The sequence below is a fragment of the Aethalodelphis obliquidens genome, unplaced genomic scaffold (genome assembly GCF_003676395.1).
Source record: "Aethalodelphis obliquidens isolate GAN/ISIS:26980383/991018 unplaced genomic scaffold, ASM367639v1 scaffold113, whole genome shotgun sequence".
In the NCBI taxonomy this organism is placed as follows: domain Eukaryota; kingdom Metazoa; phylum Chordata; class Mammalia; order Artiodactyla; family Delphinidae; genus Aethalodelphis; species Aethalodelphis obliquidens.
In genome coordinates, this window is record NW_020838057.1 from 324,565 (window position 1) to 350,926 (window position 26,362).

A 26,362-nucleotide genomic window follows, 5' to 3' on the forward strand; every position below is an offset into this window, starting at 1 on the left:
CGGATCCAGGGCAGAAATGCACGCGACGCCCTCTTGGCGAACATGGTTCGCGGGAGCTTGCGCCCGTGCCGGCGTGTCCTGATGCTCGGTGAGGAAGGGCAGCCGGGGAAAACCTCCTGCGAGGCTCCGCTCGGGGCTCTGCTCCCGCCGGCTGCGCGTCCCCGCTGCCGCCTGGCCTCTGTGCTCTGTGACTTCACGATGGTGTGTGCCCTGGCAGCCCCCGCGTCACCTGCCCTGGAACTAGAGCATCACCTGCCCTGGAGCCTGCCCTTTGTCGGGAGCTCGGGACCCAGGCTCTGATTCTGAAATGTAAGCAAGAAACGTGCTCAAGCAGCGACCTGAAGGTGCACTGCCAATCTGCGCGGGGACAGAGCCCCAGCGGCCTGACTTGGACAACAGAACGAGCTGCTGGCCCGGACCTGCGGCCTCAAGCAGAGGCTCCTGCATCTGAGGAAGGGCACCCACCGCAGAGCACGTACCAAAATTCCAGACTCCCAGGAGGAACGCAGGTGCTCAGTATAAACCATGTTGTTGGTACGCACGGTTCAGGCGCAGTGAGCCGCTGTTACCATTTAGGGAGTGGTGAGAACCCCACGCTCCCGAAATCCAAGTTCAGACACCAGCCAAAGGCCAGCCTTGCGTCAGGCCCTTCCAAGGACAGCAGCCTCAGACCTGCTGTGTTAACCTTTTTCTGCACAGCGAGGAAGGAAAACGGTAGAAGGGAACAGAGAAAGGCACGGGCCAAGGCCACCGAGAGCCATCCCCTTGGTCAGATGCCATGAGGGGCACAGCCACACCCTCACCGGACCAGGGCCTGGCCAGCAGAGTGGAGAACAGGCACTCAAACAAAAACTTGTATGTATGTGAATGTTCCCAACAGCCAAAATGTGGAAACAGCCCAACTCTCTGTCAACTGAAGACTGTATGAATAAAATGTGGTCTATCCATGCGATGGAATATTATTCAGCCACAAAAAATAAAGTGCTGATAATGTGCTAATGTTGATGAACTTTGAAAGCATTATGCTAAGCGAACGAAGCCAGATACAAAAATTCCACAGAGGCACAAAGCTGATTAGTGGTTGTCAGGGGCTGGGGGGACTGACTGCTTAATGAGTAAGGGGTTTGGCTCTTTTCTGTTGGGTGTACACGCCACCTCCTTGCCCCAGGAGGAGAAATAAACTCATCTGAAACATGGTGACTATAGTTATAATACTGCATCGTATACTTGAAATGTCCTAAGACAGTTTATCTTAAGTGTTCTCACTATGGTGAAAAACGGTAACTCTGGGCTTCCCTCGTGGTGCAGTGGTTAAGAATCTGCCTGCCAATGCAGGAGAAATGGGTTCGAGCTCTGGTCTGGGAAGATCCCACATGCCGCGGAGCAACTAAGCCCGCGCACCACAACTACTGAGCCTGTGCCCTAGAGCCTTCGAGCCACAGCTACTGAAGCCTGCACGCCTAGAGCCCGTGCTCCGCAACAACAGAAGCCACTCAATGAGAACCTGCGCACAGCAACGAAGACCCAACGCAGCCATAAATAAAAAAATAAATAAATTTATTAAAAAAAAGGTAACTCTGAATCAATAGCTTGATTGTCGTCATCATTTCACAATGTATACGTATGTCAAAATACAACCTTGTACACCTTAAATATATATAACCTTTATTTGTCAATTACACCTCAGTAAAGCTGGGAGAGAAAAAACGAAATTTCATTTAAAAAATGATTAGATAGAGAGACCTTCCTTCACTTACCTGGACCTCTTGGACGTCTCTCTCCACAGTCCACGGGTCTTCCCACTGCTCCAGCTTGGAGATCACATCTGGTTTGGAATCAGGAAGTCCTGTCCATGGTGACAAAGGAGGAAGGGGTTGCTACAAGTCAGTCAGCCCCAAGAGGCTGAACAGTAGTGCAGTGTGTGCCCTGAGGCATGGGAAAGCCCTCTCCCTGGTGATTCAGGGAGAGGCATCCAGTCTGTACAAAGGGGACCCAGCTGGGGACACAGAGCAAGGACACATCTGGGTGTGAGTGACCGGGCATGAGGCAGGGGATGAACACACACACACACACACACTCACACAGAGCATCCTCTGCGTTGGGCCCAGCAACCCCCATTCCTCCCTTGTGAAGTCCATGGCCACGTCCTTGAACGTCACTGGCTCTGAAACATCCCACACACATTGGCTCAGCCAGGGGCTATGTCTGACAGGGGTCAGTCCCATGGGAAACAGCAGGATGTGAACACCCTGTTGTCATGGGGGAGGGAGTGGGGGGACTCACGCTGAGTGGCCCAAGCCAAGAGTTGGCGCTGTTATCACCTTGATACTGGGTGCTGTGATTCCAGTTGAATATCTGTGTCTCTCCCAAAGTCCTACGTTAAAGCCTTAACCCCCAATGTGAAGGTATTTGGAGGTGGGGCCGCTGGGGGTGATTAGTTTTAGATGTGGTCATGAGCCTGGGTGTTGGCTGGTAAACAGTGTGGCCACAGAGAACCCCATGTCCCAGATCTCCCCAGGGTCAGGGTTTCTCCCAAGGTGCCCTCGATTAGTGACAGAGTCACTGAGCTCCACCCTGGGGTGAAGAGAGGAGGAGGAAGGGAGGGAGAGGAGGAGGTTGGCCCTGCCCCAGGACCCACCCTGCCTGGGGGCTGCAGCTCCAGTTCAGCTGGCAGGTGAAGTGGCGCAGAAGCAGGAGCAGAAACGGGTGTGCCTGCTGACAACATAGGCATTTTGGAGACTCACGCGGACAGCATCTGACGGGAATGTGGTGTCCTGGGCCTCAGGCTTATGGCCCTTGATCCTCCCCTGAGAGGGAGGAGCTGGGGGAGGGCAGGGGAGGGGCTTGAGGTAGGCCAGATCTGCCCTCAGACCCCAGGGACCGCAGCCCCAAAGTCCCCTCACCCAGAAGTCCTGCCAGCCAGTGGCCCCTTTCCCAGGGATCCTGGCCCTCCCCGACCAGACCCTTCCACAGGCGTTTGCTCCAGTGCTGCCTGCCCTCGGCCTGCTCCCTCCTGTTCGCCCTCCAGGGCTCACAGAACCACAGCTCCCAACGTTTGCTATGTGCCAGCGTGCTGTGGGAACCTTCCATCAGCTTGCTTGATCCTCACTCTGCCCCTATGAGTGAGGCAACACTACCTGACCCATTTGACAGGAAGGAAACTGAGGCATCAAGAGGGGAAGACGCCTGAGTTCACATGGACAGACGGGGTGATCTGTGCCCCTGGAATTAGTCTGGGGATGTGGCACACCACCTCGGCTCTGGTGCAGGGGTCTGCACAACCACCATGGATCCAGGGTGACCCGGGGAAGATGCACGCTTGGACCAGGATGTCCTGGACCTCTGGCCCCATATCCCTGCTCTGGGCCTGTTTCCTCTCAGGTACAGCAGGGACAGTCTCCGGGAGGATGAACAGCATTATGCTGTGAAAAGTCTTTGTGAAATGAAACACAACACGAGAACAGCGCACAGGGTCTTTGCTGCTCAAGGCCACACTAGCTTTACACCCTGCATCCCTGCCTGGCTCCTAGGCTGGGCAAGGGGTCATGGGGCTCAGGGATCCATAGAAAGCAGCCCTCTGATTTGATGCTTGGGGGCTGGGCCTCAGACCCTGCCTCTAAAACCGTCCCTGAGCCTAGGCTGAGTCCCTGAGCTGCGGCCCCATGCCACCCCCAGCCCGTGAGCGTCTCAAAGGCTCTCTGGGCCACACTGGCCCAGTTCCCTAATGTGGGGACAATCAGGTACTGTCACTACCCTCTGTTATACAGGTGGGGGAAAACAGGGGCACAGAAGGGTTAAATCTAAGGTTGTGAAGCAAATAATGGGTAGGTGGGGATTTGAAACAAGGCAGTCAGACTTGAGTCTGTGCCTTCAAAACAGTAATTTTTAAAAAGAGAGATATCAGGGCTCAGCTCAATGAGTTCTGAGCAAGCACACACCTGTGCAACCATCGTCCAGATCAAGCTCTAGAACCTTCTGTGAGGATGGAATTTGGCAGCCATCAGCCCCATGTGGCTCCTGAGCAGTAGGAACGCAGGTGGTGTGACTGAGAAACTAGATTTGTGATTTTAAAGTTTATTTATTTAATTCAGATTTCAATACGTACAACGTGGCTCAAAGATACCAGTTGGAAAGTTCAGCCCTGGGGCGTTTCAGCACCATGGACAGACCCCTCCTGGCTCCCTTCCAGGCAATGCCCTCCCCAGCCAGGAGGTGGTTACTGCTGGGATTTCTGACAGCGCAGGAGTTGTGCCTATTCTTGAACTTCGTACAAAGTGAATGATATGCTGTGTAACAGTCTGAAGTCTCAGCTCCAAGCTCTCTCGGGCTTATGGGTGACAGCAGCAGAAGGCACCTTTCAGGATCCCTTGTTACAGGGACGGTTGGGGATGAAGTGGAGCTACCAGGTGGGCGAGTACTCAAGAGGGATGAAAATCATAGTCCCAGCTGCCTTGAATTCAGGTCCCGACAGAGACTCCCAGGAGGGAACGGCTGACTGAGGCCTTCTGCCCCTCCCCACAGGGGTGAGAGTGGTGAGCAGATCCCTGGGGCCCAGTGCGCCCTTCCTCCTGGTGTCATTGCTAAGCGAGGGAGGTGGGTAAGTGGAGTATGTCAGATCTAGGATCAAACCCACCTTCACCACTCCCTGATGGGTGACCTTGGGCTGCTCAATTCCCCTGGGGCCTCAGTTTTCTATCTGTAAAATGGGGTAATAATACCTTTTGTGGGAGGCTGTTTGTTCATTCATTAACAAGTACTCCACGGACTGGGCACCACATCATGAAATTTACAGTCTGTGATGAATGGGAACAAGTGTAAAGTGTTCAAATGTGGTAAGACATAAAAGCGTAATGTGGGTTTGGGTGGCCAGGGAAGGCCTCTGAATGGCTAAGCTTGTACCCTATTGAGTGGCCGGTGGGGTGGAGGAGGAGAATGATGGGCAAAGGGAGAGCCATAGGGGAGGCCAGGAAAACAGGTAGAAGTCAGGTCATGCAGGGCCTGGAAGGCATGGAAAGAAGTGTGAATTTGTTTCAAATCAGGGGTCAGCAAACACGGCCCCATTGCCTGTTTTTGTATGGTCTATGAGCTAAGAATAGTTTTTACATTTTTAAGTGGCTGGGGTGGGGAAAGGTGAAAAGAAGACAAATGTTACATGAAAGTCAGATTTCAGTGTCCATCAACAAAGTCGTGGATTTCGTCAGGAACAAAGAAAAGAGTGTGGATGTGTGTTTTCTCTCTTGTTAGATAAGAACCTATATGACATCCCTGATTTTGCCTCTTGGACTGCAAAGCTCAAAATACTTGCTATCTGGTGCTTTACAGGGAGAGTTTGCTGACCCTGCTCTGATGACTTGGGCAGTGACAGAGGGTTTAAGGGGAGGGGTGGCCTCACCATTCAGGGTTAAAGACCCCTCCGGTCTTATGTGGAGAGAGGTGGAAGGGGCGAAGGGTGGCAGAGACCTGTGAGGAGGTGGTGGTCTGGGCTAGGCTGAGGAAGGCAAGGAGAAGGGCATATTTTGAGGGAGACCTGGTTTCTGAAAAAATGTCCAGCCCTGTGACCACCACCCTGCCGTCGGCCTCACCTGGTGCCTCGGGCTCCATCAACTGCTCGGTCTCTGGACTGCTTGGCCTCACCAGATACATGACAGTCGTCTTAGTCTCAGGCTGAGGAGCCAGGTTGTAGGTGACACTAGCAGGGATGGATTCCTGTCCCCAGAGTCTACTTCTCACACAGCAGTGGGGCTCCAAGCTTCTGGCTTGAACCTTGGGGCCCAGGGCTGGGATTCTCGTAAATGAAGTACTGCTGGCTGAGCACAGGCAGCAGGGAGTGGGTGTGGCCACAGCCATACACATGGGCTCCCCTGGGACACACCAACTGCCTCAGTCCCCCGAACTGAGAACATATGTCCACACACAAACCTGTGTGCGAATGTTCACAGCAGTGATGCTTGAGTAAACAAACTGGTCTATTTCCATACGATGGAATGTCATTCAACTACAAAAATGAAGTACTGATACACGACACAGCATGAATGAACTAGGAAAACATTACTTTCAGTGAGAAAAGCACACAGACAAAAGCACATATTGTAGGACCCCATGTATATGAAATGTCCAGAACAGAGACAGAAGGTAGATTAACGGTTGCCAGGGGCTGGGGAGGAGGTGAACGCGGGAGTGGTGGCTACGGGTTCAGGGCATATAGGCACACACCTGAGGTCATACCTGCATACACAGGCGGTGTCACACATGCGGGGTCGGGCCCGGATGCACACCTGAGGTCTCAACTGCCAGCACAGGTCGCTCCCCCCCCCCCCCCCCCCCCGCGCCGCACCCCCCCCTCTTCTCTCCCCTCCCCCACAGCCCGGCCGCCCCGGTCCACGCCCCTTGGGCCCCACCGCCTGCACACACGGGCCTCCCCGTTCCTCACCCTCGCACCGCCAACCCGCTGGGACCGCGAACTCACCACAGAGTCGGGGGGCGCCCCCACCCTCGCGCATGTCGCCCTGTGCAGGCTCACTAAGGCCACTTCCGCCCAGCGCCGGTGGTTGGGGACTTCATCTCCCAGCGGGCCCCGCGCGCTCCGTGCCTGGAAACAGCCGGCATAGGGTGAAGGCCCTTCTGGGAAATGAAGTCCAAGTGCACCGCCAAGGGAAGAGCGTGGGGACGTGTCAGTCCGTCTTCCCCGGGGGGGTTGGAGGACTGGACATACAGGGACAGGCACAGTTTCCTGTGTCCTTTTAGATATGCAACGTATGTACTTTATGTCCTCTTCCTCCTCACACATATACATGTATAAGTATTAATGGAAGAAATTTTCATGTATTGAGGTACGGGGAAGTCATTCTGGCTTGTACACGATTTAACTTTACTTTTATGCTAACTAAAACTTAAGCCTGTTTGCAGCCTATCACACACACATTGTATATCTGCTTTAATCATTAAAGAAAAGGGTGCACTGACCAGAAGTAAAGAATGTCCGTGTTAAAAATAAAGATTAAATGCCTTCCTTCCTGGGACAGCAATGCCCGTCCTCCTTCAATGATAAGGCTCCCTTCCCAGGTGCCAAGGCCATACTGACTGACTGTTTTTTGTTTGTTTAAATTTATGTTTTATTTATTTATTTTTGGCTGCGTTGGGTCTTCGCTGCTGCACCCGGGCTTTCTCTAGTTGCGGCGAGCGGGAGCTACTCTTCGTCGGGGTGCGCAGCCTTCTCATTGCGGTGACTTCTCTTGTTGTGGAGCATGGGCTCTAGGCGCGCGGGCTTCAGTAGTTGTGGCTCATGGGCTTAGTTGCTCCACAGTATGTGGGATCTTCCCGGACCAGGGCTCGAACCCGTGTCCCCTGCATTGGCAGGTGGATTCTTTTTTTTTTGGCAGGTGGATTCTTAACCACTGCGCCACCAGGGAAGCCCTGTTTTTGTTTTTTGAAACCTTGAAGGAAGGTATCCTTGACTTGTCTGATGCTCTTTGTTCTGAGAAGATACAAAACTGCACTGAAAACCATGCTTCAGTGGAGCAGTTCCTCAGAGTTATCTGAGATGCTGTCTTCCAGGCTATAGTCCTCAGTTTGGCTCAAATAAAACTTTCTTCTATTCCTACTATAGATTGGTTTATTGATGGGAAATGTATGTGCTACAACTAGCTTGCAGGAAACTTTATGGAGTCTATGCTGTTTTACACTCAATTGGTCCTGTTAGCTCAACACACACGTGTGCATATACACAGAACAGGTGTGGCCAAGACACACAGTCATGGGGACATTTAACTGGGGGGAGACAGACAATGAACAATGAAACAAATGAACAAACTTAGTTTAATTTTAAAGAATTAAGGTTTTGTTTAAATTTATTTTTTGAACTGGTAATACTTTTTACATGTTTCAAAATTCCAAAAATATCAAAAGATATAGAGTGAAAATTATTCATCCTTTTCCCCTCACTTCTCCTCTCCAAGAGCAAGTAGTATATATAGTCGTATGTATGTTCACTCTGTACCCTTCAGATAGTGTGTGTGTGTGTGTGTGTGTGTGTGTGTGTGTGTGCGCATAAGCAATGGCTTCTTCTTTACACAAATGGAAACATACCATACAAACTGGTTTATACCTTTTCACTTAACAATCTTGGTGCTCTTTTCCACAGTTCATAAAGACAGCCCCCATTTTAAGGGCTGTGTAAAAGCCAGCCAGTCCACCATAAATCACTTAGCCAGTTCCACGTGGTGGACACTGAGGTTGTTTCCAAATTTTCACTTTTGAGATCAATACCATGGTTAAAACTACATACAGTTTGCACGGGTACAAATATATCTGTAGGATTCATTATCAGCAACTGGTTTGCTGAGACAAAGTGTTTGTAATTTTGATAGCAACCAACAAAGTGCCCTTCACAGAGGCTGTATCAATTCATACTCCTTCAGAAATGTGTATGAATCCCTCCTCCCCCTTTTGGATAGAAGTCAAGGCTGGTAAGATGCTGGGTGGAGGTCACATTGTTACAATCCTCCTGAAAGGTAATTTAAAAAGCTACATGAAATCCATTTTCAGAGGAAAATGTTCAAGATAGAGAAAGAAGTACATGTTACAAGAGAAACAGAAGGGATTCTAATTTTCTAAACACAAGATAACTACACATAAATATTTTTGTTGTGTGTATAAGATTTAATGTTCACTCTATGTATACACACATGTATATTTCAAGAAAAAATTACAAGGAAAATTAACAAAATCTTAGGTAATGACCATCTCTGGATGGTGGAAGTATGAGGAATTAAAATTTAAATAAGCCTCCATTACTTACGTGTATTTTACATTTGTGCATTTTACAGGTTTTGCTACAAAGAATTTGCATTAATTTGACAAACTGATAAAACCATATATTCTCCCTAGTTTATAGTAATTTCCCCTGAGGAGTTTCTTATCTGACTTGGTTTCAAAGCATCTGTAAGGAAATTAGTAGGAATATGATGCCTAGAAAACGTGACCCGAAAAGAGAAATGGAAAATTCCCAAAGATCTACAGTGCATGGGAGAGGGCGGCAAACGGCAACAGTGACAAGCTTGTTCCAGGCTTACCTGGTGAGGCCACTGTGGCCTCAGCCCACCCAGTGTCCACTCTGAGAACTGTGGAAACATGACCCTTCGGCAGCTGCCACTTTTCGGGCCAAGGCGGAGGGAACGGGGCAATCGCAGGCCTGGATTCCATGCTGTCCAGAGCTGTGAAGTTACCGTGGGGACTCCCCTCCTCAGAGCACACTGGCAGTGGGAGCATTCCGAGTCTGCACCCCACACCGCGGGTGGGGCCGTGAGGAGGTAAAGTCAAAAGTGGGAAGGGCTCTGGTGGCCAGGCCACTTGGTGTCATGTCACTCCCCCTCTCGTGGCCATCCTGCACCAGTGGTGGCAGTGGGAATGGAATGGAATGAAGACAGCTGAGATGTTCAGATGGTAAAACTAACAGGATATCTATCTTCTGGCTTCAGGGATGGGGTGAGGGGTAGCAACCACCCCCGTGCAAGGGCCCAGGGGAGGAGGAACAGGTTTGGCCTGGAAAATGGCCTTTCCCCCCAGGTAGGCTGTGTTTTGGGACTTTGCAGGACATCTAGGGGAGCTGCCCAGCAGCATGCAGCTGCTGTTCTAGCCTGAAGCTCAGAGACCAAGATGTGGGAGTGAGCGGAGCATGCAACGGGCCTCCGGGACCACACCCCAGGGACCCCAACATTTAAGAGGGGAGGGGAGGGCAAGAAGCCCCTCGAGAGGTAGAAGGGATCTGGAAGAGTGGGCTATTCCAGAATGTCAGGGGACCAAGCATTATAGGGAAGGGGGCCTGGCCGGCAGGCTGAACTATCCAGGGGATGAAGAGGCCGAGCCGAGAGGCGGTGGCGGCATCTGATCAGGAAGTGCGCTTCCTTGGAGCGACTCCTCCAAGAAGAGACTGGAGGCGGAGGGCTGAGGGTGCTTCCCGAGACCTTCTTCTGAAGGGTGCGGTCTCAGCCACAGAGGTTAGAGAAGCTGAACACTAGCTTTCCAAGCGCCCTCGTCGTTAGACGGCGCCCTGTGACCCAGGCTTGGCCAGTGAGACATAAGGAGCACCGGCTGGAAGCTTCGGGGAAAGGCTTTTCTTTGAAACCTCACTGGAGAGACGAGCATAGGCCTGCCCTTCCCCCGTCCTCCAGTCCTGATCGTGGACGCAACTGCTGAGGCTGCAGCAGTCTCCCTGCGATGAGGAGGGCCGGGGTGGGAGAGAAAACACTGCCTCTGACGTAGCTGAGGCCCTGAGGACACAGCCTGATCTGTTTAAGTCATTGTTAACGGGATGCTGACCTCAAGTTCTGGCTCCTAGCTGTGCGAGCTGGCCATGGCTACTTTTGTCCTGGGCCCCATCCTCCTGCATGTAAAATGCCACCACCTCACAGAACTGTGAGGCACTGCCTGTCTGAAAACACACCTTTTCTGAGCCATGGAAAGAGAGGTTATTTGCTAAGAATGAAGTGGCAGGTGGTGCGGGCTAAGCCACGAGGACAGAGGTGTTGTGACAGTGAGAGCCGACAAGGGAAGTCCATGAGGACAAGCCCAGAGGACAGGTAAGCGCAGAGAAGCAAACGCGAGGCTTCGAGGGCTCTTGTGGAACCTCTGGAGATGAGCAGTGAGGCTGGCTCTGAGCGTCCTGGAGGCCAGCTCTGCTGGGATGGAAACCCCACTGGCTGTGACACCCACAGCACCCAAAGAACAGAAATGGACACGAGAAAGTTCTGACAGGGTTCTGACACTCAACCATCACGTCTCGGCAGCGAGAGCTGATGCTCAGCCATTCTGACAGAGGTCTTAGAACTGCCGTTGTATCCTTCCACGATGATACTTCTTCCATTCAACTTGACGCTCTGCTAACCCAACATTCTGTGGACATTTTTAGGAACAATTTCCACAAGCTGAGATGTACCATAACCAATTTTCCTTCCTTCCAATTTTTGATGTTTATGGTTTGTGTTTAACTTCACTAGAGCTCAGCTGCAGTGGGAACAGCAAACAAACAAAAAAAGGAACCATGTTGTATAACCGGAGCACACGACATAGTGTCCCGGCAGGATGGGCATTTCGCCTTTCATTGTAGGTTAGAAAGCAGGCAGGTTTAAATCCTTGGTTTTAATCCTTTCTGCTATGAGATACCAAGGATCACATCTCGCACACAATGTTCTTCTTTATGTCAAGAACAGCATAGACAAAGGTGACAAGGTTTTGCTTTCCTGAGGAGTAAAGTTGGAGGAAAGCAAAAAGATGATCCAGACAAAGTTTCCAATTGTGGACATGAAAATGGTCATGTTAGAATGTTCTGCATCGTATACAAATAAACCATTTTCTCAGACGTCTCTCTTTCCTGGGCATTGACAGCTGAAAAGTCTTCCGAAGGTCTTCCAGCAGAGATCCCAGCAAGATGGGGAGCCGTGCTTGAGATGGGGCAGACGAACTTTGAGAACAGAACAGTGAGTCACACCATTCACACAGCCCCTCAGCACAGCCTGGTGACTTGACGCCAAATCAGAAGTCACTCCACCAGGCCAAGGAGGGTCTGATGGGCAGGCTTGGGATGGGGACAAAATTTAGGTTATCCTGTTGTTTGTTTCCCCCAACATATAAAGACTAAAAAAGAAAAAGAAAGGAAACCTATAGATTAAAAGAGACCTAAGAAAAATATTAAGCAAATGCACCGTGTGATTTTTGTTTAGATCATGATTAGAACAAACCAAATAGAGAACAAAACAAAATTTATGAGGCAACCAGGAACATCTGAACACTAGATACTTAATAATATATTGAGGAATTACTGTTATTTCTGTTTAGATGTGAAAATGGTTATAATTTTACTCGAGATTTAATGAAATTAATCATTTTTCCTGCTTCACCCCAGACATTCTTAAATGAAACCAACATTTTTTTTTTCCTCTACTGAAATGCCAGGGAAGGAAGACTATGAACAACAAGCTCGGGACCACTTCCTTGATTCCCACTCAGGCTCTGGCAGCTTTACTCACTGTTGCTTTTGCACTATCAGTGCAAACATGAACTTGGTGAAAAAGGCAAATGACGGCTCAGAATGATTATCAAAATGGTTTCTGTCAGCATGGGCTAACGTGATTTTATATACATATTTAAAAGTCCATGCTTTTTAGAGATATCCAGAAAAATGGATGAAATGACAAGATTTCTGAGGCTGATGTAAAAATAATCCCGTGGCAGGCAGGGGTGCCAGTGAAAATGTATTATCCATGTTTTACATGGAATGTCCAAAATAAAATTTAGATTACTCAGAAAAATAAGTGGATTCTTTTCCTTCATACCAACTACGAATGCTAAAAAACAGTGAAAAAAAATTACTAAAAAACATGTTGTGCACATGCTCATGATATCACTTGTTAAAATCAAACGTATAGGATTGCTAATACAGCCCTGATCAATCAATTTACAGAGTCCGGGGAAAATCGGCTCTTGTGCTGGGCATGGTTTCTCCACCTCAGGGCCATGTGATTCTTTGCTGAGGGGCTGTCTGGGGCTTTATAGGATGTTCAGCAGCATCCCTGGCCTCCCCTACTGGATGCCAGGGGCACCCCTCCCTCCCGCCAGTCATGACAACCAAAATTCGTCCAGACATCGTCAAGTGTCTCCTGGGGAACAAAAGCACTCTGAGTGAGAACCTCCAGCACAGGCCACACTGCTGTTCTAAGGCGATGGTTTCCAGCGGGAGCTGTGACACCCCCCAGGGAACACTGTGCAATTTCACGGGGGCTCCTCTGACATTTGATTTGGGCATGAGTGTGGCTGCCATGCATGCTCTAATGACTCTGAAGTGCAGAACTGGCCCCAAGGGACCGTGCACGTATGTGTGCAACCACCTGTCTGTAATGTATGAATTGAGACCCTGGGTCAACTCCATGTACAAACCAATTCATTCCTGCAAGTTTAAATGTTATACATAAACCTTCCAGAAATGCACTGGCATTTTGTTTTGTTCAAACCTTTTCCAAGACTTAGTCACCACTTTGGGAAATCACACCCACACAGGAATGCCTCTCGTAACGTTTCCATGGTCAACACTACACCCCGTGTACCAGACGGCAACAGGAAATGCCCCAGGTCTCCGGGCACAATGGCCACAAGGTCACGGGGAGAGATACCACCAAGTCAGCACACGTTACCCTACTGTAAATTACTTTTGCTTTAATTATCCTTTACAAAATGGGGGCACGTATGGATTTTTCAACATTACACGTGTGGGGGTTACATTACCTGTCAATTCATTTCGGGGTACTGGGCTTGATAGATTGGAGAACCACTGAGCTCAGGTGTTTGGGAAGCGTCATTTCCTTAGGAAATCAGAGGGCATTTCTACCCCAGCCCCCCTTCCATAAATACACCTTGTAGGACTTACCACATTTTTGTACCTGTGGTTCAAAAGTCATCCGCAGAGTTTCTCCCCTAGGTGGATTCTCTGATGTCAAACAAGACGGACGTGCCCACAGAAGGCTCTTCCACCCCAATAACGTGCACTGGGTTTTTCTCTTGCATGATTTCATGGATGTCAAACAGGGCCAGTGCCCTGCCTGCCGGCTGCCCTGCCTTTGTCCCGGCCCCAGGGCTCTCACCCGTGGGCCCGAGCTGGTGCCGCCCGAGGTGCGGGCTCCGGCTGCAGGGCTGCGGGCGCCGCCGGCCCCGGCCTCGGGGATCCTCCCTGGTGTGCGTTATCTGGTGTCGGATGAGGTGCGAGCTCTGCGTGAAACACTTGCCGCACTGGCCGCACCTGAAGGGCCTGTCGCTGCGGGTAGCCCCCTCCCCAGGGGTCAGGGGCTCCGGCCACGCCGGCGTGGGCTCGAAGGCCAGCCTCTGGCGGCAGTCGTAGGGGCCCTCGCCGGCGTGCTTGCGCTGGTGCTGGGCCAGGGACGAGCTGTGCCGGAAGCCCTTGCCACAGCGGCTGCACTCGTAGGGTCTCTCGGCCGTGTGCGTCCTCAGATGCAGGAACAGGCACGTGGTGCGCGAGAAGGCCTTGCCGCACACGCTGCAGGTGAACGGCTTCTCCCCGGTGTGCGTGCGCCGGTGGCGGCCCAGGGACGAGTTCTGGTTGAAGGCCCGCCCGCAGTCCTGGCACGCATAGGGCTTCTCCCCGGTGTGGATCCTCCGGTGCACCGTGAGGTGCGTGCTGTGGCAGAACGACTTGCCGCAGTCCGCGCACTTGTAGGGCTTGTGGCCCGTGTGGATGCGCTCGTGCTGCACCAGCGAGGAGTTCTGGCTGAAGGCCTTGCCGCACTCCTTGCACGCGTACGGCCGCTCACCCGTATGGATCCTCCGGTGCACCGTGAGGTGCGCGTTGTGGTTGAAGGACTTGCCGCAGTCCGTGCACTTGTAGGGTTTGTCCGGCACTTGGCTGCGCGCAGGCTCGGGTTCTGGTTCCAGAACCGCCTGACCAGAAGAGTTGCTGCAGTCACTGTTGTCATGCAGCTGTCTTCCCGAGGAGCCCATCTGCTCACCGACTGCACTCGGGTTCTGCTGCGAGCTTGTAACCCATGAGTCGGGAGCACACAAACACTCTGTCCTGGAAGTCTCCGGGAGGGGATTTGGGTTTGGACTCAGGACACAGTTTTCCCCAAGTCTGAGACCTTCGTGGCTTCCATCTTGAACCAGTGCTTCCTTGAGGCTGAATTCCAATTGCCTCAAATTACCCTGGTCCTTCTCGGGCCCCTGCACCCGGCCCTCATATTCCCAGTCTTCCCCCGGTGTAGCGGGACATAGAGCCTCCCCCAGGAAGCCTTCCCGCCCCTTCTCCTCAGGAAGGCCCTGCTCCTGGGGCGGTGCTCGGCCCTCAGGTCCAGACTCCCAGCCTGAAAGAAAACCCAAGAGCTGTAAGGGGCTAGTGGACACACCCTGGGCCTGTGACCTAACCTCTTGCCCTGCCTCCCAATTCTGCTCTCACATTGACCCCAGTGCCCTGTCTGTAAATACAGCTTCACTCATTCATCCTTTCAACAAAAACTTCTTGAGCACCTGCCATGGGCCAGATATTGGCCTAGGTCAGGAGCTGGCAAACTACGGCCCCCAAGCGACTGATGCTTTTTATGTTTTTAAAGGGCTGTAGGAAAAAAATATGTGACAGAGGTGGGCGGGATTCTGAAGCTGCCGGTGGCTGTTCAGGCAGTCATCCAGGTACTGCTATCAAGGGATTTTGCAGGTGACATTAAGTTTACTCATCAGCTAACCTTAAACCTCAAAATAGGGAGATGATGCTGGATTAGCTGACTGGGCCCAAAGCAATCCCCTCAAGCTTTAAAAGCAGAAGGAGGTAGAAGGCAGAGGCTGGCTGGGCAGGGGGCATGAGCCAGGGAATGCGGGTGCCTCTCAAAGGTGAGAGAAGCTCTCGGCTGAGTCTGCAAGGAAACAGGAACTTCAGTCCTATGACCGCATGGAACTGGATCCTGCCCGTGTCTAGATGCGGATTCTTCCTGTGCCTCCCAGTAAGTCGGCCCCCCGACCCCCAGCCCGCCTTGCCTTGCCTTTGGCCTTGTGGGCCCCAGAGCAGATAAACCAGTCAGGTCTGACAGAACTGGGAGATAATAAATGTATGTTGTCTTAAGCCGTGTTTGTGGCAATCTGTCTCAGCAGTGACAATTGCCCGCAAAGCCTAAAATATCTACTGTCTGACCCTAGATGCTGAAGACAATGCAGTGACCCTCTGGAGCTGGGGAGGAAGACACTGAACAAAGTGCAGAAGGAGCAGGCTTGGGTGGAGAACGAGTAGCTGAGTACAGAAGACCTCGGTGCAGGCCAGATCCCCAAGTGCAGGTGCCCTCTTGTCTGCGGACACCCTGGAGGAGCAGCATCTGGCCTGCAGATCCTCCAGAATCGCCCCTCACGCAGGCAGGGCGTGGAGTGGCGGTGGAGCAACTCACCGCACACTCACCCCTACAGCAGCACATGCCTACTCTCTGGAAGGCAGAGTCTAGAGCCAGATTTGGCAGGGCTGTGCCCCTTCTGGAAACTGCAGGAATGGGTTTCCTTGCTGCTTCCAGTGTCTAGAGGCGCCCACGTTCCTTGGCCCTTGCCCTCGCCTCCAGAGCCAGCAGCAGAGCGCCGGCCAATCCCTCTCTGACGTCACCTGTCCTCTTCCCGCCTCTCTCACTAGAGGACTGTTGTGACTGCAATAGGCTGGCCCAATAATCCAACGGACGGGCGCTGGGCATCAGGACGTGGACATCCTTGGGGGCCAGGCTCCCTGCTCACCCCAGCCCTCTCCAACCTCCTCACCTGCTGCAATCCTGTCCACAGCACACTCTATGTGTTCATTCACTTAGGGTCCATCTCACCACACCAGAATGTCCACAGCCAGTTCCTAGAGCTGACAGGGAGCAGGTTCTCAAAAATACATGCTTCAGATGCGAGGCACTGAGGCACTGGCTGGGGGACAGGTGCCGTAGGAGCCAAGCCTGACCAGGCAGCAGGCGCCTGTCTCGCTCACCTCCAGTCCCCAAACTGGACTCCATGCACAGTACCCAGAGGGTACTTAACAAAAACACCAGCCAGTCCACAAGGACAAAAACGCCAGCCAGTCCACAAGAACACTCTACAGGAATGTTTACAGCAGCACTTTTCACAAGAGCCAAAAAGTGGCAACAACCCAAATGTCCGTAAGTGTGGTCCATCCACATAATGGGATATGATTCAGCCATGGAAAGGAATGAAGTACTGACATACGCTACAACATGACTGAACCCTGAAAACAAGATGTTCACTGAAAGAAGCTAGACACATACAAACTATTAGGTATTAAAATAAGCTACAAGGATATATTGTATTGATACAACACAGGGAATTTAGCCAATATTTTATAATAACTGTAAGTGGGGTACAGCCTTTAAAAATTGTGAATCAGTATACTGTACACCTATAGCTTATATAATATCATACATCAACTATACTTCAATAAAAAAATAAAACAAAACAGACACAAACAGAAAAAAAGAAAAAGCTGGACACCAAAGGCCACATACTGTAAGATTCCATTTAAATGGAGTATGCAAATCCACGGACAGAAAGTGGATTAGTGGTTGCCGGGGGTTGGGAGGGATGAGGCGATAGAGTGACTGCCTTTGATATTGTCATTTAATAAGAAATAAGTGTTTGGTCTTCATCTCTGGTCCCCGGCACACAGCTCCTAAAAGGCTTGGGATTTCCTTAGTGAGAGGGGTCAGGAGTGTCTTTTGTTAATTGTAGTAAGTCCCCCTCAACCATATGAGTTCATGCTAACGAGGTGACTCGTGGTGGGCCTCTGGACAGCTTCAGGGGGAGCTTCAGCCCCTCTCCCCTGACATCTCTCTGTTCATTTGTATCTTTTATATCATCATTTACAAAAAACAGTAAATGTAAACAGTGTTTCCCTGAGGCCTGTGAGCTGTTACAGCACATTACTGAAACTGAGGGGCCGTGGGAACTCCCGATTTACAGCCAGTCGGTCAGAAGTATGGGAGGCCCTGACTTGTGGCCAATGTCTGAAGTGGGGGCAGCCTTATGGGACTGAGTCCTTAAGCCGTGGGGTCTGCACCAGCTCCACGGAGATAGCGTCAGAATTGGACTGAATCGTTGGGACACACGGCTAGTGTCTGGAGGGGTGGAGAACTGGTTGTTGATGTGGAAACCCCACATGTTTGGTGTCAGGAGTGTTCTGTGGGTAAAAACAAACCATGGTACTGCTAATGGACAACTTCCGGGCAGCAGAAATGTTCTGGAACTAGACGCTGCTGATGGATGCACGACCTGTGAATACACTCAAAACCACAGAATCGTACACCTTACATGGATGAATTTTATGGCATGCTTGGGACCTGGCAGCTGGAAGGGGGCTGGCCTGATGGGAGTTAGTTCAGGGCCTGGGGGTGAAGGCCAGCATTTGGGCTGGAAGATGTCAGACAGGCTCCGTGGCCTCAGAGGAGACAGGGTAGTTGTTAGTCCTGCCCCCAGGTGATGGGCCACACCCTATTGTGGAGGTACCGGGGCTTCCCTACAGATGGTGTCAGAGGCTTTCAGGTGGGAGGCTGGGCTGCAGGTACAGCTGGTTACGTATCCCGTGGCCAGAGCCCACTTCTTTCAGAAAGTAGTCAGGGTACCAACGCACCAGCCCCAGGGAAGGGATGGATAAGCCAGTGATGACAATCTAGACTCCCTCCTTCCAGCTTCCCCAGCAGCTGGGCTGACCCCCTCCTGACCAAGGAGACCTCAATGGACAACATCTGGAATTCTGATAAAAGGGGACAAATGTGATTGGCGCCATTCTTCCCAGCTCCTCCTGCCCCTGTCTGGAGCACAGATGTGACGGCCAAAGCTGCCGCAGCCATGCTGAACCCCAAGGAAAGGCCAGGAGAATCAGAACCATCAGCCCTGGCCTTCCTGGAATGCCAAGCCAGCACCAGCAATGGCCACCTCTGGGCTCCTGCTTCGTGAGAAAAATGCTGCTCTCTTGCTTTGAGGAGCTCTAGCCCAGTTGTCAGGTATCTATGGCTGAACACAATCCTGTTCCTGAGAGAACAGAAGGGTGTAGGGAAGAGGTTTACAGGCTGTGGACGTGCAAGAATGCAACGGAGAAGATGAAGGGCAAGTTCACACATCAGAAACAATCCTGTGGTAAGGGCACGCTGGGAAGGTTGCTGAGAGAGGGAAGAAGTGGTGCATTCTGACCCCTCGAGGAAAGGCGGGAGGTCTCTGAGCTCAGAGAAAGGGGAGCACAGGTGAGGAGGCCTCAGAGCACCGGGAGCGCCCCAGGCAGGGGACGGGAGGACAGGGCCCAGACTGCCCGTGCAGAACAGAGCTACAGGGTCGGCCCAAGGCTGTCATCCTAAGAGGGCCAGCTTTCAAGGCTGGTCTTTGGCTGGGTCTGGGAACTTGGATTTGGGGAGGGTTGCCACAAACCTAACCGGTCAGAGAGGCTCACTGTGCCCAAATTCTGTGACAACAATATGGTTTAGGGCGAACACCTGCTTTCTCCTGGGAGCCTGGAGTCTTGCTCTGTGCCAGGTAGGGGGTGCCCACGTGACCAGCCCCCAATAAACCCCCTGGCACAGAGCCTATAGTGAGCCTCCCTGGCAGCCAACACTTCTCCCCTGTTGTCACAACTCACTGCCCGTCCAGGGAGGGATTCTGAAGCTGGCATCTGGCCCCCTCTGGATTCGGCCCCACTGGCCTCTTCCCTTTGCTGACTTTCCTCTGTATCCTTTCTCGGGGATCCCGACACACCACCCCTTCCAAGCAGCACAACTGCTCCTGTTAGGGGTTCCCACTTGGCGGGTTCTCACCTGGACAGCGGCCCTGGGCAATTCCTCTCTCTGCCACCCATAGCTCAGCCCCTTGCTCCAGCTGGGAGATGACTTCGGGTTTGGGAAGCTCAGGTCCTGGAAACAGAGAAAGACAAAGGAGCTGGGAGCCTGCTCTGGAGAAAAAGAACCAGCCCAGGCTCCAGCCCTAGACTCCTGACCGTCAGGACATGGGAGCGCCTCATAAGTTTTTGCATTGGGACAGAAAAGGGCAGACACCCTCCTACCCGCATGTCCCATAGGAAATGAGAATTCAAGGTCTCTGATCCCTAGCCCAGGTCAAGTCCTCACACCAGAGGCCCCACGACCCATAACCCATGAAGAATAAGTCACCACAGGAATCTGATCGTCAGCTTGGGAAGTGGGCCTCACCCACAGAGAGCAGGTGCCCGAAGGTCTCCAGCATCACGTCACGGTACAGGGTCCTCTGGGCAGGGCCCAGCTGCCCCCACTCCTCCTGGGTGAAGTCCACAGCAACGTCCCGGAAAGTCACCGGCTCCTGAAACATCACACACACTCTCAGTCAGCTGGACTGTCCTCATCAACACGCTCGGGAAAAGGAGGAGGAGAGGGGAAGGTGAAGACAAGCAGGCCAGTGTCCAGAGAGTGCACGTTCTGAGCAATGCAAGTCAGGTTTCACTGGGCACCTACTGGGCTGCCTCATGCGGGGGTGGGCTGTATGGCGAGGACATGAGAAAGTATCCAGGCAAGATCAAAGCCAACCATAGCTGACCTACAACTGATCTCAGACAGGTGCCGGTGCCGACAGAGACCAGATTAAACTGCCGACTTGCAGATTTGTGGGCTAAAGAAATGGTTACTGTTCTAATCCACTAAATTTTGGGATAGTCTGTTGTGCAGCAACAACTAACTGACACACTAAGAAATCCTCAGACTCAAAGCAAGGCTTATCATCCTCCCTGAAAGAGGGATGTGCAGTTGAGGTCAGAAACTCACTGGCCTTGAGAGACTGGGCAGGCTCACAAGTGGCTAAAGTGAGCCCACGCGAGAGCTTACGAGGGTTCAACCGATAAGAGGCGACACGGGAAGTGATGAGTAATATGTGTGACCTGTCTGAAGGGGTGGCTGGGACTCAGAATCAGTTGACTGTGGGGAAATATAGGCCCCATGTGGTCAGAAGTCCCAATCTCTGGTGAGAAGCTGAAAATTCGGTCACATTTTATGAAGTGAAAACTTTAAATTTTGGTAAGTTTATGCAATGTATTTAAAATGTTTCCCACAAATGAAACCCTTCTGTGGGCTGGCTGTGGCCATGATTAAAAGCTGGATCAAAGCTTTGGCTCTGCCATTTCCTCGAGAGGCAGAGAGCAGGTACCCACCTTTGCCTCCTCGTTTCCTTGTCTACAAAGAATCACTCCTTGGGAGCCGTGATAGGGATTAAGTGGCTGTTAAACACTTCTTACAGGACAACTGGACAGCCACATGCAAAAGAATAAAGTTGGTCCCCTACCTCACACCATATGTAAAATTGAACTCAAAATGGATCAAAGACATAAATGTAAGAGCTAAGACTATTAAATTCTTAGAAGAAGGGACTTCCCTGGCGGTCCAGTGGGTAAGGCTCTGTGCTTCCAATGCGGGGGGCCCAGGTTCGATCCCTGGTCCAGGAACTAGATCCCGCATGCATGCCGCAACTAAGAAGCCCACATGCCGCAACTAAAGATCCCGCATGCTGCAACAAAGATCCCACATGCTGCAACTAAGACCCGGTGCAGCCAAAATAAATAAATAAATATTAAAAAAAATTCTTAGAGGAAAACATAGTGCTAAATCTTTATAACCTTGTATTTGGCAAAGGATTCTTAGATATAACAGCAAAAGCACCAGCAATAAAATAAAAAAATAAGTAAAACCGACTTCATCAAAACTAAAAACTTTTGTGTTCCAAAGGACATTATCAAGAAAGTGAAAAGACACCCATATGATGGGTGATGATAACTGCAAATCATATATCTGATAAGTGACTTGTATCCACAAGATATAAACAACTCTTAAAACTCAAAAATAAAGACAATCCAATTGAAATGAGCATAGGATCTATATAGGTATTTCTTCAAGAAGATATAAAAGAATATACAAATAGCTAATAAACACACGAAAATATGCTCAACATCATTCACCACCAGGGAAATGCAAGTCAAAATCACAGACCAAATACTTCAATTTTAAAATTGTATTTTCTTTTAAGAAAAACACAGTCAGATTTAAAAATATTAAAGATATTAAAGAAATATAGTACAGGTGGCATATGGCTCTGACAAAAATTGTGCAGCAAATATGCAGAACCCTTTGGTTGGGAATGGAGGTCTCTGCTCCTGTCCTCATATCCTCACCTCCCACTCAGAAGGTCCTCCAATCCTGCCAACATGCTCCCTGTGTCTCCTGCCCCCACCCACCACCACCTAATCTGCATGGGGTACCAGTGACAGCCCAGCCACCAGGTCTTCAGACCCCTGCAAACCTCCTCCTCCCCTACACTGTTGGGTCCCGGAGGGATGGGCTTTGTCAGACCCCATCCTCCCCCCTCACCCAGTGCCTTAGTTAGCTCTCAGTGTCTCTCCTACCCCCACCCCCCAGATGCCTGAATGTTTTTTCTCAAACCCATACCATTCCTGCTTAAAACACTTGAATGGCTCCTTTCCATCTTTGGATACAGGATGACCTCTTTTAGCCTGGCTATGGTTGGCTGAAAAACGGCCCCCAAAGGTATCTGGGTCCTAGTTCTTGGAACATGTGAACGTTACCATAAATGGCAAGAGGGACTTTGTGAACGTGATTAAGGATTTTAAAAATAGGGAGATTACCCTGGATTATCCAGGAGGTCCCTAAATTCAATCACAAATGTTCTTCTGAAGGGAAGGCAGAGGGAGATTTAACTACAGAAGGGAGAAGACAACGTGACCGCTAAAGCAAATGCTATGCTGCTGGCTTTGAAGATGGACCAAGGGCTAGGAGCCAAGAAATGCCAGCTCTACAGCTCTACAGCTGGAAAAGGCGAAGAAACAGATTCTACCCCAGAGCCTTGACAGGAAGGGCAGATCTGCCCACATGTTGATCACAGCCCAGTGAAGGTGACTTCAGACTTCTAACCTCCAAAACTCTAAGAACAAATGTATATATTTTAAGCCACCACATTTGTAGTAATGTTATGGCAGCCAGAGGACGCTAATACCAGAAGCCCTCCACTTCTGGTCCTCGCCTCCTGTGGTGGCTGGCCTCCAAGATGGCCCCCAAGGATCCCCAGCCCTTTGTAGCCCCCTCCTATACGAGCAAGTTTGACTTATGTAACCAATAGGATGTAGTAGAGTGTGAATTTTGACCCCAGGTCATAAGACATTGTGGCTTCCACATAGCTCCCTCTTGGATCACTCACTTTGTGGGAAGCTAGGTGCCATGTTGTGAGGCCGCCCAGGCAGCTTCACAGAGAGGCCCACATGAGAAGGAACACAGGCCTCCTGCCTGTCATGCGAATGAGCCGTCCTGGAGGTGGATCCTCCAGACCCAGTCAAGTCTCAGGTGACAGCTGTCCAGGCTGACACCTTGACTGCCATGAGCCCCAGCCAAAACCACCAGCTAAGTCATTCCAGGATTCCTATCATCAGAAACTGAGGTAATATTTATTGTTGTTTTAGGCCACTACATTTTTCATTATTTGTTACACAGCAACCAATAATGAACACACTTCTCTTAAGCCTCTCACTGCTGACAAGGACTCTCTCCTTGACCAAACTTTAGTCTGGTTCCTTACAACCCTCTTCCCAACTAAGCTTTGATTTCTGGGCTTCTGTGTCTGTTTCTGCATCACTCAGTTTTACCAAAAATCCACTGATTTAGCCAGGATCACACCCTCCATATCTGACCACACTTGATATCTTTTCAAAGTCCTCATCCCCCACAATCCTCCAGATAACATCCCCTCATTTGGGTGCTTCAGCAATAATCCTGTTTTAGGTCAGTTTAGCAAGAATTACCCCGCCCCCCCCACTATAAATACCCACTTTTCCCTGTTGTATTCGGAATAGAGCCCAGCTCTATACTGAAGTCTCTTTCCCCCTATTGCAACAGTTCCCAAATAAAATCTGTTTTTACTGCTTTAACTACTGTCCAGCTCTGGTATTCTCTGACACTGCTCACTCCCTGCCATCCACAGCAAAAGCAAACTAAAGCATTTCCTGCCAATCTGCAACAACAAGTCTCTGAACACATGCACACCTAGGATTGTCGAGAGTCTCACTCTGCATTCCAAATGTGAAATAAATGCAACCCCCCGCAGACAACAACAAAAACACAGAAAGTCTGTAACTTCAAAGACCCGGAGCTTCAGGAATTATGAATTTCTTTTGGTTCCTGCTACGTGGAGTCAGCACTACATGGAGAACAGAGGCCACTTTGTCTAGAAAGCCTGGAGCTTTGAATCAGGCGCCTTCCCAGATGGCCTTGCAAGCAGACTACCCTGTACTGCAGTCCCCCACAGCCCCGCAGGGGTCAGACGCGGTGGTCGCTCCCGCCCCATTAACGCGGTGTGTGGTCACCTGTCCTCACCCCAGAGGCTGTCCCCGTCCGCGGGCCAGGGGGTTCGGGGAGCGGGGCTCTGGGTGGGTGTCGGTTGACTCCGCATGTTGAAGCATCTCTGCTCCAGTTACTATTACCCATGCTCACGGTGGTCGGCCTTCGGGGCGGGGCCAGCCCGGTCCTCGGGAATGACCCCAAGTTCTAGGCCGGGACAGAAAGGCGGGAGGACTTGCGGAGCATACGCAATCGGGGACTGGAAGGCCTGGGTTCGATTCCCGACGCCACCCCTCACCAGCTGGGCTAGTCGGGGCGCCCGACCTGGGCTTCAGTCTTCCCGTATGACCAGGGGATAACGCCCGACCCTGCTCACCGTACGCTGCGAGGGGTAAAGGGTCAATATCTGAGGGAGATGCCCGGCCTGGGGCCCGCGGCCGTCGTTGTTATTGTTACTATTATTGTTCCGCCGTACCTGGAGCCGTTCCGCCGGCGGCCCCGTAGCCATCGTCAGTGTCGCCGCTTCCTCCTCGGGGTCCATCCTGGGCCGACAGGTCGATGACAGGCGCCCGAGGTGAACCTGAACCAGAGAGCCCCACCCGCTACAGCGACCGCGGGACTCGCCGCCCGCCGGACAATGGCGGCCGCGCCGGCGACGCTGCAACTACAGCTCCCAGAAGGCTGTGCAGCGCCCTGCACCCCCGGCCAATGAAAGCCTTCGTTCATCGAGCCTTCGACCAATGGGGGCTTCCTCTCGCTTGTCCTTCGGCCAATGGGGCCCCTCAGGCCGCCGCGCTGTGCGCCTAGGCGGGCGGGGGTCCAGCGCCAGTGGCTATGGTGTTGCGGGCCCCGATGGTGGGGGAATCGTTCTCCCAAACCAAATGCCAGTCCGCGCCCTGCGGCCCCGCTTCCAAATGCCAGTCTGCGCCCTGTCGCCTGGCATCGGAAAGCCAGTCTGCAACCTGGAATGCCACGGCCCGGGTTGAAATCTGGGCCTGCTCTTACCAGCTGGAAAGGCGCAGGAGGAGGCCTGGGGCTTTCCTTGTCTGTGGATCGTATAGTGCCGTTGTGCTTAAAATATTTCTATGCTTTACAATTACATGAACGTTTAAAGATTTTGTTAATAGAATAGGTTTAGGGGGCTAGTGGCCCAGAGGGGGCACAGGCGGGTTCTGAGAGTTGATCATGTCCTGTTTCTCGATTTGGGGTATTCCCTTTGCGAAGGGTCATATCTGTGGTTCTGTTAGAGTCCATTAAAAAGTTTATTAGAAAAGAAGAAAGGAAAAGCCGATGTTCACCAGGATGCAGTCGAAACAGAACAAATATTTAATTTGATCATGTACTGTGTGCTAGGAACCAGGCACAGCAAGGCAGAGAACAGAGATACTCGCCCGCCCCCACGGGGCTGCTGGTATAGTGGGGAGAGACAGACAGCAAACCACAAACATGACAAAAGGGTGAACGACTGTGGTCACTGCGGGGATGGGGCAGCCGGCTTCCAAGGGGCGCGCGGTTTCTGCACTCACTCCCATCCCTGTCATCCCTTTGCTGCTGCTGCATCTCTCCGCTTCAGTCCAACCACCTTTCTGCAATCTGCTGGGCATTTCCCCTGCAACCACACCCAGGACCCAACCCCACCAGGCCTGCGATGCCAGGAGGAGCATGTGTTCACTCACCACTCACCGTGGCTGTGGGAACCACGGGTCAGGCAGCCTCCAGGAGACCGAATCTGGCTTCTACTGGGAGCCCAACAAAATTTCCTGGTGGTATTCCTTTCTCCGTGGGCAGAGAAGGTCCCAGGAGGGACCCAGGAGGTCCCAGGAGGAACCCAGGAGGTCCCAGGAGGGTCTATTGCCTTCCCCTTAGCAGCAGCCCTCCAGAGGGTAGAGAGGTGGTGGTGGGGTGTTGAGTCTATTATCTTCTCCTTGGGAACAGCTCTTGTTTTTTTTTTATTTATTTATTTAAAGTAAAGTTTTTTTAATATATAAATTTATTTATTTTATTTTTGGCTGTGTTGGGTCTTCGTTGCTGCGCGCCGGCTTTCTCCAGTAGCGGCGAGTGGGGGCTACTCTTTGTTGTGGTGGGCAGGCGTCTTACGGTGGATTCTCTTGTTGAGGAGCATGGGCTATAAGTGCACGGGCTTCAGTAGTTGTGGCTCGCAGGCTCAGTAGTTGTGGCGCACGGGCTTAGTTGCTCTGTGGCATGTGGGATCTTCCCAAACCAGGGCTTGAACCCGTGTACCCTGCATTGGCAGGCGGATTCTTAACCACTGTGCCACCAGGGAAGCCCCATATCCTTTATTTTTATTCTTAATTTTTTGGCTGTGCCACATGGCATGTGGGATCTCAGTTCCCCTGCCAGGGATTGAACCCGTGCCCCCTGCAGTCGAAGCGTGGAGTCTTAACCACTGGACCACTGGGGAAGTCCTACAACTGTGTATCTTTTTAAAAAATATTTATTTATTTATTTAGGCTGCACTGGGTCTTAGCTGAGGCACA

At 51.5% G+C, this 26,362-nt stretch overlaps 1 protein-coding gene across 3 annotated transcripts; it reads right to left on the reverse strand.

The window, feature by feature from the left end:
- Nucleotides 1-8,845: 8,845 nt before the first annotated feature.
- ZNF8 (zinc finger protein 8) lies at nucleotides 8,846-24,535 on the reverse strand. 3 transcript variants are annotated; one of them, XM_027097395.1, is made up of 5 exons: nucleotides 24,340-24,535; nucleotides 19,710-19,836; nucleotides 19,320-19,415; nucleotides 13,431-14,861; nucleotides 8,846-11,631 (listed from the first exon to the last, which is right to left on the reverse strand). In XM_027097395.1, the coding sequence occupies exons 1-4, from the start codon at nucleotides 24,403-24,405 to the stop codon at nucleotides 13,465-13,467; spliced, it is 1,686 nt and encodes a 561-aa protein (XP_026953196.1). In that variant the 5' UTR covers nucleotides 24,406-24,535; the 3' UTR covers nucleotides 8,846-11,631; nucleotides 13,431-13,464. The 3 variants fall into 3 exon arrangements, with proteins under 3 accessions (XP_026953196.1, XP_026953195.1, XP_026953198.1); XM_027097394.1 differs by having other exon boundaries at nucleotides 13,418-14,861; XM_027097397.1 differs by lacking the exon at nucleotides 19,710-19,836 and having other exon boundaries at nucleotides 13,418-14,861; nucleotides 24,340-24,444.
- Between the last annotated feature and the right edge of the window lie 1,827 nt (nucleotides 24,536-26,362).

Excerpts from the sequence above, each read along its gene's own strand:
- ZNF8 (XM_027097395.1), bottom strand. The coding sequence starts at position 24,405 with ATGGACCCCGAGGAGGAAGCGGCGACACTGACGATGGCTACGGGGCCG. Across the intron at positions 19,416-19,709 it reads CGGGCACCTGCTCTCTGTGG|GACCTGAGCTTCCCAAACCC; the intron begins GTGAGGCCCACT and ends CTCTGTTTCCAG. Across the intron at positions 14,862-19,319 it reads TGCCCAGGGCCGCTGTCCAG|GCTGGGAGTCTGGACCTGAG; the intron begins GTGAGAACCCGC and ends GTTTTCTTTCAG.